The sequence below is a fragment of the Mytilus californianus genome, unplaced genomic scaffold (genome assembly GCF_021869535.1).
Source record: "Mytilus californianus isolate M0D057914Y unplaced genomic scaffold, xbMytCali1.0.p SCAF_2, whole genome shotgun sequence".
Taxonomy (NCBI): domain Eukaryota; kingdom Metazoa; phylum Mollusca; class Bivalvia; order Mytilida; family Mytilidae; genus Mytilus; species Mytilus californianus.
The window spans coordinates 99,969,091-99,984,369 of record NW_026262668.1 but is presented as its reverse complement, the minus strand read 5'-3'; the positions used below and the strand labels follow the sequence as shown (position 1 = coordinate 99,984,369).

Here is a 15,279-nt window from a genome sequence, read left to right as displayed (position 1 = left end):
TAGCGTAGAGAGGTTTGAGTTCTAAGCAGGCCCCTTTACACCATGACAGTTTAAACACAAACTGTTAAAATCACCTGAAGAGGGCTTGACTCATTAGATATTAAGCACAAAAAACAACTCACAAAAAACTGACAGCTTCTAAAACTAGTTCAAAGCCCCATTTCAACAACAACAAAAAATAAAGATAAAGTTTTCTCAGACTAAAATATTAAATCCTGATCTTTTTGCTGTTTACAGTTTCTTATCTTTTATAGTTTTCTAGAAAAAACAAAAACTCAATTTTTTTTAAATTGTCATTTAAGGACAATAACTCTTTTACTCTTTTAGGAGTCATCAATTTTAGAAGAAAGGGTATACCTATATTCTTGATGATTGATATTGGTTAAGGTCCAGTGGCAAATTTTTCATGCGTGTTCACGACGACAACAAATTAACAATAAATACTATAAGGCGGTCCTATAATAGAGGTAGTCGGGGATGAAGGTTCTAGAAAATTTGGACTGCCACTGTAAATTGAGGGTATTTTGGATATGGAGACATAAATTTTACCTTGCAACAGGCCACTTACAGACCCCTCATAGAGTTGTTGCAAGGGTTCTTAACATGAAGAGCGTGGCACTCTTTCTTCACTAGGCAAAATAAAAAGTAGGCATAAGAATTCACGTCCCCATTCTGACTGGAATTGGCTGCATACTTATACATCACACATAGTCAAACAGACACCCCACTTTGGCAAGGGTTTAATAGCCAATGGGAAGATGATCATACATTTATTCCCCAGCCACTCTTAGGAATAAGTAGATATTGAACTTTGAAGCATTTTTACCCTGTCAAATTTTCTCTATTATGGTTTTCAAGATATAAGACAATAAATGCATTTTACTCTTATTTTCTATTTTTAGCCAAGGTGACTGTATTGGCAGGAACATAACACAAAATTTATAAAAGATACCCTAAGGATCATTCAGTTGAAGTTTGATTGAAGTTGGTCTAGTGGTTTCAGAGAAGATTTTTGTAAAAGTATGACGACAGATGCTAAGTGTTGGCAATAGCTCACATGGTCCTATTCATCATTCTACCAGCTGATTGGCAAATTTGTTTTGGTTATGTCAATAACATACTTAAACCTAGTAATTTTTGTTTAAAGATAGCATGTCAAATATATAAACAAACCATTAATTTTAGGATAACTATTCCATATTGACACCTTGAAGTCACACACACTTTAATGAACAACTATATCAGGAATTACAATTTTATTCTGGAAATACAGAATAGGTAACATGTAGGAAAATAAAACTGTGGTCAAAAATGTATATAAATGATGAAATGTATGGCAACTTGTAATACTACAATGCTTCAACATTAACAATATCAACAAAGAATATGTAATGAATAAAATATGCATTAATGATAAATACAAAGCGATTACAAATTTAACATTTATAATGAAACTTTCCATCATAACTATCTTTAATCACAACAGAATTGGACCAACCTTTTTTTAATTTCAAGGAACTGCAACAAAAGTAATATTTTCCTGTTTATTGCAACTACTTTTCTTTTGATGACTTTAAAAAAGAAAGAAGAAATTTAAATGCAAAATGAGTATTATCATCAGATTCAGTATCACAAATATAATCTTATATTAAATTTTTCTTCATTTGTTGTTAACTTTTTGTACATGTATTTTTAATATTTTTTACAAAGAAAACAATTGGTGAAATAGATCCAAACTGAATATAACCATTCCTTTGACCATTGTCAACAATTTTCATTTGTGTTGCAGTTCAGTGTTATCCTGCATGCAGGCCAAATGATGAGTTTTACAGACAGAAACCTCATATTTTTTATTGTCAGAATCAAATTATGGAAGTAAAAGATTTGTGATAAGGCATAATATTCCTTCTGTAGTCTACCAAATTTGTGAATTCATAGGTGATCTGAAATTCAATAAAGTGGCTACATGAAATTACAACCATTTTGTTAGACATGTCAACAGATTTATCATTGAAAACCTTTCACAAATTGGGGTATTCCATGATATCAATGGGTAAATACATCATAATTCTCTTAAAATAAGTTCCTTCTATTTAATTTTATAAAAGGTTTAAAGTACATAGTAACAAGTACTTGCACATCTTATTTCACTTGACATTATGAATATGATAAAATAATGGAGTTCCCATATAGTTAAACTAGACACCAAATGCAATATATTACACATTATTTACATATAATTACATTTATTACACAATATACAATACATATATGGCATAAAGTTTGGCAGCAAGAACAACCTTCTAGGATTACTGGCAACTGACCATACTTTCTGTAAACACCTTTTTTAAAGTAAAGTAATTGAAAGTTGTGATTTCTGAGGCACTACAACATAGGAGACACTGAACTGTATCAATTTTAAATTACTTTATTCGTTTACAATTATCTAAAATGGAAACTTACTAGAAGATAACTTACTGTAAAATGGTTATGACCATGTGTGAATCTTTAAAAAAAAATCTCATTTATTAAAGACTGAACCTTTGAAACAATTTGTTTTGCATTTCAATTTGTTTCCATTTGTAATTAGGTTCATGCTAACTACATAAAAATGCTCAGTCTTGTTTATTATTATATCATAACCATTGACAGAAAATGTGATTTTTGGGGGGGTTCTTTAGAAATCTTAACATACTGAAATTCTATTAGAAATGGCTAAACATTCATAACCAAAATAATAGTTAACATTTGTAGATATCATATGTTCAAATAAAACTAATTCTTTGTATATGTTTTCCTCCATCATATTTAGGTATCTCTCATAAAACAGCTGACATTCACACATATATTTAACTCTTATCACACAGTTGTTACACATAAAATGTCTAAAACAAGACAACACAGATATATTTGATGTTTTTCTGTTTACATATAGTATTGATAGCTGCCTATGAAATTATACATGTTTCCATTATTGGTATATATAGGTTACTGATATGTTGGAAATACAAAAACTCTTTAAAAAGATTACTGGATATATTTATTGAACCCTGTGATCTTTAGTAAAATATTGGTCATAATTTAAATGGAATGTCTTGAATATAATGAGAGCAAATCCAGGTATATTTATCATGCATGTACCTTTCTAAATGATTGATTGCTTTCTGTTTATTGATACAAAAACCTTCCTATAATCAAACTGATGTTTCCTTAACTAAAGGTAGTATGAGAGGATTCTGTCATCTTGAACTGAAAATGGAGGCAAATGATTGGTCTGGGTTTTTACTGAAATTAGTAAATTTGTATAAAGCAGAAATGTTTTTTATTTCATTTAAATGAAGAAATTTGATTAGATTTTTATTCTACAATAATAATAATATCTTTTTAAAAATAAAAAAATATTTTAGATTGATGAAAACATTTTAAAACTTTGCTTTATGAGGAGAGGTTGACAGTAAATTTACCTATTCCTATTTTGTTATGTAGCGAGATATCAAGAGCTACAATATTACTTTTTCTGTTGTTTTTTTTTTAACCTGAAAACAGTTTAGAGCTATGTTCTCATGTTATATTTCAAAATTCTATCATTTAGTTTTCTTTCTAGCAACAAAGTAATGCCTTTTCTATGGTTATTGCTTACAAAGTATTGAATTTTACACCTGATACTTGAAATTGAGCTCGATGACCTATCCATTTTAGTTTTTGAAAATAGCATAAAAAAATAATGTTTTGGCACAGTTACCCACATACTACCTTTATTCTGCTATATTATTTTATCAACTGATTCAAAATTTGTAAAAGGTATAAAGTGACTGGATTTACTCCTTACATAAATGCTATTTATATTCCAGAAATCTTGAATAGAGGTAGAAGTTATTTTTGTAACAAATTATAGACATACTCCTGCTTTCTGATTCTATTTATATATTCATCAACATAATATTTTTCAATTAATGTCCAGTGCAATATACATAAAGTGCAATAACGAAGTAAGATCTCTCTGTCCCTCTATACAAGTATTTTTGGAATATCCGAGGTAAAATAATAAAATAAAAATCAATATTCAATTCTTTTTTTCTGTCTAGTTTAACAAATAAATAATCTTCTTATTGGGTTAGTTACTAAAGAAATATAAAATAACATAAACATTTTATACTGTTTGGCCTTATATTTTTTTTTTGCTTTTTTTTTTTTTGTCCATGCAATAATCTGAGATCACTTTATAGGAATGTTTGTATGACCAATCATTTAGGAAAAATGCATCTAAGTCTATAGACTTTTAAATGAATAAAAAAATCAGCATCATATTAATAGTTTTATTCTTTCACTTTTAACCAGTGACCTTCAAACGTGTGATAGAACAAACAATCATTACAGGCAACAAAAAGGAGCACAAAACTCATAATGATTTACTAGTGGACCAATTGGTAAAAATTATTGTTTAACTTTCTTAGCAATCCTGATGTCTATCATTATCATACAAGTGTGGTGAATCTTTATTAAAGTGTTAGTTTTCACAATATTCCTTCAAATATTCAAAGACAAATCTGAGACGCATTGACCCTAGATACAAGAAAAAAGTGTCACACACTATTTAAGAGACTAGATGATATAAAATTTAAAAGATCTTTAAAAGGCACATGTGTACAATAAAAATTTACAACCATTTGCAGCAAAAATAACAAATACTGCATAGCACTAACTGAAGTTATTTCAAGTGCAATAAATAAAACAACACATCAATATATATGAGGCAAAATTGCTACAACCAGTTTTGCAACTGTTGAATCACAACCATTTATTCAAACTCTTGTTTTTGTATTCAAGTTGGTTTCTGGCATGAAAAAGATAACTTGTGTAAAATAAGGTTATTATTATAAATCATTTAACATTTAAAATCGATAATTTTATACAGATTACAAGCTGAAATAAAGAAGAAATACTCCTAAAAAAGTAAAATCAATAAAATCTCAAATAAAACTCCAGAATTACAATTTTTTCCACTTTAAATCATCACATTGATAGTATGCTAAATACCCTACTGTCAAATATTACAAGTATATTTTCTATCCTAACTTACTATTGCTATGGAAGCAGGGCAAATTAATTCCTTACATTATTTTGTTTTTGCTGAGAAGACATGTCAGAAAAGGAAGGCAAGAATTGCAATAAAATTCTCTATTTATATATATTTGACGTATTTATATATATTTAACCTTGCATTTTCTATTTATATATATTTGACCTTGCAATAGATATGTTAAGGTCTTGGGTTGATAGAGCAAAAACTATTCAAAATAAGTAACTAAATGTTTTCACAATTAAAAGGGGTCTGCATAATACATGTCATTTGATAGAAACACTTACATCAATGTTAATTTGAAAGTGAAAAATAAAATCATCAGTTAACTACAATGTAAAGGTATACAATTTCAAAGGAACTTTAACATGTTTAAGCAGTCAGGAAAATCTCAATCTGTTTTGGAACTATCAAATCAAAATCAATATTTGAAATGAATGAATTAGAATCCTTGTTATATGTCAATAATATTGATAAGATATTGAAGTATGAATGTGTAATGATGCCCAAGTTATCAACAGTTTTCTATTCATTCATATAATACCTATTTCAAGGTCATTATTACTATATATCATTTTGTCAAACTTTGGCTGATCCTGATTGTGATATAGTTTGAACAGGTCTTTTTCCTGCCACTGAAGGATATACTGGGTCCCTGTATGCAAATATGGGGTCTCTATAGTATCCAGATGAATGTTCATATCGCACTGGTTTTTCGTGATAACTAAGTTCTCCATCAAAGTATCGCTCAATGGGAGTATGGCTTCTGGATGGCATACGCGGTACAAAATTGTCTCTGTATGAATTTGTATTTTCTAGAGTATCACTGCTTTGTCTCTGATGAAAGATTTCTACAGCAGGCTGCCGTTGGTACCGTGGTTGTTCTTGTTGCTCATAATGATGATTGAATGGATGTACTTGGTAATGCTCTGGTCTAATAAAGAAATATAATTGGTTAATTAAAAGCATCCTTTTGTAGTTTTGACATGGCACATTTTATTTGATATGTAGAATATGTGCCTATCCCAAGTCAAGAGCCTGTTATTCAGTGGTTGTCTTTGGTTGCTGTTTGTTACATTTGTTCTTCATTTATTGTTTTTTTCATAAATCAGGCTGTCAGTTTTTTTGTTTAAATTGTTTCAGATTTCATCATGTCAGGCCTTTGATAGACTACTATACAGTATGGGTTTTCTCATTGTTGAAGACTGTATAGTGACCTGTACTTGCTTAAATCCACTTCATTTGAAAGCTGTTGGATAGCTGTCTCATTGGCAAACATACCACATCTCTTTGTTTTATATAGTTCACATATGTAATAACTTAAGACTCCAAGAAGCCTGTATTTCCCACATGGCTCATTCATTAAATATGTACTTGTGTGTAATATGAAAATTCTAAATTAAAATCACAATAGTATTTAAGTATGTAATAAAGACATAACAGTACATATATTTACTCTACATTCTAGAGTCTTGAGAAAAAACATCAATAATAAGTTTTTATGGAAACTCCATTATAGTCAGATCAACACAATACAAGTTTGATGTGTATTTGTTCTCTGAGCATCAAAAAGAATTCTTTATAATCAGTGATCAGTGTTGTCTTTGTAGATACAATTGCCAAATTTGAATATTGAGCCATACAGACAATGTTTTTATTGTTTTTCTTCATTCCCTTGAAAAATTCATCCCTATTATGTATCAATAACAAAGTCTTTTTGGTTTGAAAATTAAATCAAAAATATTTCTGACTTATTATGTCTTTTTTCCACTGCTTTCAGTATTATTGTATGGAACTCTATTGAATTCTGGAAAGAAAGTGAATCCTGCAAAGTCCTAAATCTTTGCTTATTAATCAATGTGATTTTTTTAATAATGGACAGAAAATAAGAGGTAAATTATTGCGATTCACAAAAATTTTGGAATTTATAGTACTTCCTGAAAAAGAGTGTCACAATGGAATTGGAAATGATTCTTCTTGCCTTCTTAAAGATGGTACTAACTGATGGTTAAATCAATTGTTAATGAATGCATTAAACTTAAATTTCTTAAGAAACTTGTCTAAATAACCATCTTTAGTTGGTGTCATGTATTAATGTTAATTTAACTTTTATGGATTACAGTATAATGTCATATATACTAAACTGCTTGATTTGATTAATCTCACAGGTACTAAGCTTTTTGGCAATAGATTTCATAAAAATTGTACAGAAATCATAACTTTATTCCACTTGTGCAAAGTGCTTCAAAACCACAAATAATATAATAACATTTCTTATTTTTGAGAGCTTAACTGTGCATTTCACACTTGTGTGCAGATATATTGTATACTCTGTTTGACTGTGTAGTGTTAAAATCTACTATTGCTTTAGAAACATGTTAGCAGAAATGATGTAATGATTTCTTTATGAAAATTAACTTTTTTCACCCATGAATAAAATGACTGATCTTTTAGTTTAATAAAAAAAAAAAAAAAAACATTAAATAACAAGCTCTGTCCTTTCAGATTTAAATAAAATGCTTCGCTGGGCGCAGCTTGATACGACCGCAGAGGTCGAACCCTGAACAGTTGGGGCAAGTATGGACACAACATTCAAGCTTGATACAGCTCTGAATTTGGATTGTGATTAAATATTTGACACAGCATAGGTTTCTGACACAGAAAGAATGTGGTCTAAGAACTTCAATTTTTTTAATTTACCTATTATGGTCCAATGTCCAAAATCAAAATACATGGTTAGATTCAGCATATCAAAGAACCCCATATATTCAATTTTTGTTGAAATCAAACAAAGTTTAATTTTGGACCCCAACTTGGACAAACTTGAAAACTGGTCCCATAATCAAAAATCTAAACACATGTTTAGATTCAGCACATCAAAGTACCCAAAGAATTCAATTTTTGTTAAAATCAAACTAAGTTTAATTTTGGACCCTTTGGACCTTAATGTAGACAAATTTAAAAAACGGGACCCAAAATTAAAAATCTAAAAACACGGTTAGATTTGGCATATCAAAGAACCCCAATAATTCAATTTTTGATGAAATCAAACAAAGTTTAATTTTGGACCCTTTTGACCTCAATATGAACCAATTTGATAGCGGGCCCACAAATAAAAAATCTAAATACATGGTAAGATTCAGCATATCAAAGAACCCTATATATTCAATTTTTGTTGAAATCAAACAAAGTTTAATTTTGGACCCCAATTTGGACCAACTTGAAAACTGGGCCAAAAATCTAAAATCTAAATACATGTTTAGATTCAGCATATCAAAGAACCCCATATATTCAATTTTTGTTGAAATCAAACAAAGTTTAATTTTGGACCCCAACTTGGACCAACTTGAAAACTGGTCCCATAATCAAAAATCTAAACACATGTTTAGATTCAGCATATCAAAGAACCCCATATATTCAATTTTTGTTGAAATCAAACAAAGTTTAATTTTGGACCCCAACTTGGACCAACTTGAAAACTGGGCCCATAATCAAAAATCTAAACACATGTTTAGATTCAGCATATCAAAGAACCCTAAGAATTCAATTTTTGTTAAAATCAAACTAAGTTTAATTTTGGACCCTTTGGACCTTAATGTAGACCAATTTAAAAAACGGGACCCAAAATTAAAAATCTAAATACACGGTTAGATTCGGCATATCAAAGAACCCCAATAATTCAATTTTTGATGAAATCAAACAAAGTTAAATTTTGGACCCTTTGGACCTCAATGTGGACCAATTTAAAAACGGGGCCCAAAATCCAAAAACTTAATACACGGCTAGATTCAGCATATTAAAGAACCCCAAGAATTCAAGAATAAAACCCCATTGAAATTGATCAAGAAATAAGCAATTTATACGAAGTATCTTCTTTTGCACAATACTGTGCAATTGAATATTTCTTGCTATTGCGCAATACTGTACAATTGACAATTTCTTGCTATTGCGCAATATTGTGCTATTGGATATTTCTTGCTATTGCGCAATACTGTTAAATTGAAGATTTCTTGCTATTGCGCAATACTGTGCAATTGAAGATTTCTTGCTATTGTGCAATACTGTGCAATTGAAAATTTCTTGCTATTGCACAATACTTATTATATAATAATTTACACATCCTGTTTGGTGTGTATCTCCTACCATATCATTATTATTTGCTTTTAAATATAAATCAGAAATAACCAACTTAAAATGGAAAATTTTAAAAGAAAAAAAAAAGGAATAAAAAGAAAAAAAAAAAAAAAAAAAATCCCCCCCCCCCAATTTTTTGAACCCCCTTATGATTCATCACCCCCAAACTCAATCCCAGCCTTCCCTTTGTGGTATGGTACCTTGCAGTACAATTTCAGAGAGATCCATACACTTGAACACAAGTTATTGTCTGGAAACTAGAAAAATGCTTATTTTTGGCCCCTTTTTGGCCCCCAATTCCTAAACATTTCGGGCAATTACCCCCAAACTCAATTCCAGCTTTCCCTTTGTGATATGGAACCTTGTAGTACAATTTCAGAAATATCCAAACACTTACACACAAGTTATTGTCATGAAACTAGAAAAATGCTTGTTTTTTGCCCCTTTTTTGGCCCCTAATTCCTAAAATTTTGAGGCAATTACCCCCAATATCAATTACAGCCTTCCCTTTGTGATATGGAACCTTGTGGTACAATGTCAGAGAGATCCATACACTTACACACAAGTTATTGTCTGAAAGTTACAAAAATGCTTATTTTTGGCCCCTAATTCCTTAACTGTTGGTACCATAACCCCCAAAATCAATCCCAACCTTCCTTTCGTGGTATTGAACCTTATGGTGAAATTTCATGGAGATCCATTCACTTAAACTAAAGTTAGAGTGCGAAAACCAATGTGTCTTCGGACGACGCCAGACGACGCTGGACGACGACGACGACGACGACGACGACGACGCCAACGTCATACCAATATACGACCAAAAAATTTTTAATTTTTGCGGTCGTATAAAAATAATTGAAAAGTTAAAAAAAATTGAGATGCTGTCGCCATTAAAAAAATTACCAAGTAATAGCAATAAAGCCATTAGGGTAATGATAGATAAGACATACATCTTTCACTGAAGACCTAAATTACACTTTTTTTGGGTTGCTGTCTCAATGACCTTACCTCTTCTTCAATTATATATTTATAAGAAAAATCTGTGACAAATAAAAAAAAAAAAGACAAGACATGCAAGATAAAGCAAACTGGGCCTTAACTCTATGAAGGAGACTTTATAAAGGACAGTCAATTTCACTCAACAAAAATATGTCCTTTATATAAAAACATATCTTTAATGTAACTCCTCATATAGATGTTATGTCTTCAAATAAGAGAAAGATTGATTGATGATTGTTTACTTAATGTCCAGCAATATGAGAAAGAGCTAATGCAAAAATTGCGAAAAGTTGGCTAAGCCTTAAATGTAAGGCATAATGATTCCAAATGCTTAGAAACTTGCTCCTAGTATCTACTTCTATACAATATCAAAGATGAAAAAAAAATCATGTTTAGACCTTGTATAAGCATTTCAGACTGATGAAAGGTTATTTCTTCTCTGATATGAAACATTTTTTTCCTTACACATGTGCTTTAAGAGCATGTGTTCATGTAATTCTGATATCAAGTGAACATTTGTGCAACAACCTCCATTACCCTTTCTGTTTTGGTGCTAAAGAAAAAACCAAAATCCTAAACCTCTGCCCTAGAAAACATGGTGATATTATGATTCTTGATGATTCTTGAAAAGCATTTAAAAGCACCTAAATAAAGCTTAATATGTAACTTACAAAGGGATGTTAATCTGTCAGCTGTAACTATATATACATAACCAAATCATTTTACTATGGATCAGACCATCAAGTGTAAGATATTTAAATCTGCATAGGTCTTATAAATGCATTTAACATATGGTTCATTTTTAATTAAATGATCAAAGAATAAAATGGTTTTTACAATACATGTACATCAGGTATTAGTTGGATTCAGAAAAGTTCAGTTTGTCATAATACATTGTACAGTACAACAAAAAATACTGTAGCTAGAAAAATGAAAAAGTCTTTAAAGATTTCTGTTATATATTAAAATTGGTCTCAATCAGTAATATCTTTATATAAATTAATTAGTTAGTTACAAAGGTTGTGACTATACTTTGCTGGTGATACTACTTTAACATGTAGGACATTTATAAAGGGGAAAAAAAAAAGGGAAATTTAGGTTACAGTGTAATTATTACATATTCTATGATAAAAGCAAAGGACGAAGCTATCAAAACTTGTTTAAACTACTAAAACTGTTGACACTAAGTCTTTATATAAATGATACATTTTTTAAGTTAGTTTATACATTACACAAGCTAGTATGTTGTTGTTCTGATGTTGTTACTTACCTTGGTTTGTGTTACCTACTGTAATAACCAGTTAATTTTATATCTATATCACATTCTAATCTTTTCTCATTAGATAGTTTTCAAATCATTGTTATATGCAATTTAAGAAAGCCTGTGTAACAGATGGGAGGATACATCTAAACCAACATGCCTAGTGTTCTTTTTTCCTGATTTATCTAATTGCCTCTTGTAAGCTTAAGTATCAACAATGTAAATAATAAACATGAGATACCATTTCTCTTTTTCACTGTAACACACAGACAGAAGCTGTCTCAATTTGAATTTAGTCCTAAACCTTATCTATCATGGGTTCATACTTATTCTAGGTTTACAAGTTTGTAACTGAAATAAATTGCTTCGCTGAGCGCAGCTGGATATGACCACAGATGTCCAACCCTGAAAAGTTGGGGCCAAAATAGACACAATATTCACGCTTGATACAAGTCTGAATTTGGATTGTAACTAATTTTTTGACACATAATAGGTTTCTGACACAGAGTAACTGTAGTCAAAGAACTTCAAATTGGTTATATGATTTGAATTTATATTCAATTTTTTGCTTTTGTGCAATACACTATGCTGTTGTGAATTGACCACCCCCCCCCCAAAAAAAAAATTACCCGGGTTTTTTGCTTTTGTGCAATACACTATGCTGTTGAATATTAATCCCCAAAAAAAAATATTTGAAGAAATTTTCTTTTAATTTCTGAAATCTGAAATGAGAAAAATTGCCCTCCCCTCCAATTTTTTTCACCTCCCCCCTTTCCCGTATTCCAAAAAAAAATCTTTCCCTCAAGATATGGTCAGTATCTCAATTCAAATTTCTAATGGAGTTTGCAACCATAATTACCCATTTAAATGCATCATAAAAGTTTTAAAATATAAAATGACATACATAGTCATGGCTAAAATTAATATTAATTAATAGTAACTGCTAAAAATAAATTGACAGCTAATCACCTCAAGACAATCATCATTTCTTAATACATAATTTACAAGCAGTGTAAGGGAGGTAATCAAACAGAGTTCTTTTAATTGATTTGGATTACCTCCCTTACACTGCTTTTAAATTGTCTCAATTGTCCTTTAACCAGAAAAACCCTTGTTTTTTCCCCTTTTTTGCCCCTAGTTACTAATTGGTTTGAACCATAACCCCCCAAAGTCAATCCTAACCATCCCTTTGTAGTATGGAAACTTGTGGTATAATTTCAGAGAGATTCATACACTTTAACACAAGTTATTGTCTGGAAACTACAAAAATGCTTATTTGGGCCCCTTTTTGGCCCCTTATTCCTAAACAGTTGGGACCATAACCCCCAATATCAATCCCAACCTTCCTTTAGTGGTAATAAACCTTGTGTTAAAATTTTATTGATTTCTATTTACTTATACTAAAGTTATTATCCGGAAACCATCTGTCTTCGGATGACGCTGACGACGACGCCGGACAACGACGACAACGTGATACCAATATACGACCAAAATTTTTTTAATTTTTGCGGTCGTATAAAAATCAGAATCTGTATTACAGTGACTTTTTCTTCATTCCATTTAAAATCAAGATAATATCTGTTCAGGCTCTACCAAATCCCAAGCTTTAGAAGAAAAGCAAAGCTAAAGCTTCATATTCTCTCTGCTTACATAAGCATTTTAGTACATCTTGTGTCGATTGTAATTTTTCTTAAATAAAAGTAAAATTACTTTTTTTCCTAAACATCAGTCTATAGCTTACTACAAAAATATAAGCTGGCTTGCTCCTCCATAAGCTATTACATATTCATCCAACAGATATTTTTAAATCAGTTAAGTAGTTACCTGTCAAATTGCTGACGACTTAATGAACGCGGTTTCTGATGATACATATTGTTGTGTATTGCACTGTCCCCATAGTACTGTAAATATAAAAGAAATAACACATATGAACTTTATCATATTCATTGTTTAATTTTAATAGAACTGGAAAAAAACACAATGCATTGGGAGTAGAAATTTCAACATTTTTCAGAAAAGAGTCATTTTCATACATAATTAAATACATTACATTAGAGCATGAATACTGGTTTATATCAACATGAGTTAAATATCTACATTTTCTGCATCTTCCTGTAAAGTAATATTTACTTAGACAATATGATAAAGATGCGCTGCAAAGATTGTCCAATTGGTCAATAATGGGGACTTATTCATCAGAAATTATGTCTGAATAATAAATCATTGTTCTATTTCAATATTGCTTTGTAGTCAAATGAAATGCCTTACATGTGAAATCCCAATCATGTAATATAATTTCTGATGAAAAAGTCCACATTATTGACCAATTGGACAATCTTTGCAGTGCATCTTTATCATATTGGCTAAGTAAACATTGCTTTACAGGAAGATGCAGAAAATGTAGATATTTAACTCATGTTGATATAAACCAGTATAGGGTTAGACTTGAAAAAAACTTTTAGGTGAAACTCTCCAAATTTGTGATTATGTACTTACACTACAGTTTGTTAAAGACTGACCAAACATTACATTGTTTTGATTTTATTTTTTACCTAGACCTTTAGATTTATGCTCTGAACATGAAAATCAATACAGGTCATCTTATTTTTATGGTGATTATCAATACCAATTTTGTCATAGTTTGCTAACATGGTTTAGTCTTTAATGCATTCATAGCATTTTGATTTAGACCTTTGATCTTAAACAATGGATATCTGAACTTTGCCCCAAAAAGTTTTAAGTCAGAACCAAAACTAAGAGAGAGTTCTTCTGCAGCAGGACACATTTAATTTTTTTACAATTGTTATTATATGTCCTTCTTTTAAAACGCAAAACAAACAATTGATCATTGTAATGTTGAGGATAATTACTGAATACTATAATGCAGTCAAAGAATAAGTATATGACTACCTGAGGTTTTTCTAATGATTGCTGTATTTCCTGCTCATGAAACTCCTCTCTATCCTCGTGAGGGTAATGCCCATGTCTCTCACGGTGTTTACGCTGATGCTCCATTCTTAAATACTGTATCCAATCAGCACGTGACATATTGCTTGGTGGAGATTGGTCACTGTCAAAGCTCCTATTAGATCCATGATAATGCTGTAGTAAACGGTATTGCTCAGAAGGCTGATTTGATTCTTGAAGACGACGAAATTGCTCTTGTGCCCTGAGAAACAAGGAAAAATCTTGTTACTTGCTCCAGTTACAGTCACATTATAATATATTGTGATAAATAATATCACTTTTGAATGGTCAGATATAAAACTAGAGGTCACATGAGCTGCAAAAAGTCAACAGTGATTCTTACAACCAATGCAATTATTGGTATCAAAGGGTACAGTTTTTTTTTACATATTTCCTACATGAACAAATGCAATACTTAGATCAAAGCTGTCATACTAGTAAGCAAGTCAGTAACAAAGTTACAAACTCAGTATCTTACAGGGAACCAGAGGGAACCATATCTGCTTTCAATTGGTCAACAGTTTTCAAGAAGATGCAAAAGGTTCCTAAGTAAAATTTTGTTGTCATACATGTTGGCCATGTACACCATGGTACAACTAATAAGAAAGTACATGACAAAGGACTTTTCTATCATAATAAGTTTCATCTAGAGTAGAAGATCACAAGAAGAAATTTCTTTTGAATTCTCATGGGAAATGAAAATTCCCAAAGACTGGCTGATTAGCAACAAATTAAAAATAAATGGGGAATGTGTCCATGGGACACAGATGATGCCCCTGCTTGCATATAATGTTATAAAGGAATATAACTCTAGAAAGGTAAAAGTGATGCCACCAAA

At 30.7% G+C, this 15,279-nt stretch overlaps 1 protein-coding gene across 9 annotated transcripts in view; it reads right to left on the bottom strand.

Moving 5' to 3' along the window:
- Window positions 1-1,241: 1,241 nt before the first annotated feature.
- LOC127730570 (partitioning defective 3 homolog B-like) overlaps window positions 1,242-15,279 on the bottom strand; it is a 77,848-nt gene continuing 63,810 nt past the window's right edge. For 6 of the 9 annotated variants that reach the window (XM_052239012.1, XM_052239015.1, XM_052239014.1 and 3 more), the window contains 3 exons: window positions 14,385-14,643; window positions 13,299-13,375; window positions 1,242-6,014 (listed from right to left, as the gene is read on the bottom strand). In XM_052239012.1, the coding sequence (XP_052094972.1) occupies window positions 5,660-6,014; window positions 13,299-13,375; window positions 14,385-14,643 (691 nt within the window). In that variant the 3' untranslated portion in view covers window positions 1,242-5,659. Of the gene's footprint in view, window positions 6,015-10,884; window positions 10,912-11,483; window positions 11,502-13,298; window positions 13,376-14,384; window positions 14,644-15,279 lie in introns of all 9 variants that reach the window. The other 3 variants (XM_052239019.1, XM_052239018.1, XM_052239020.1) reach the window with 3 other exon arrangements.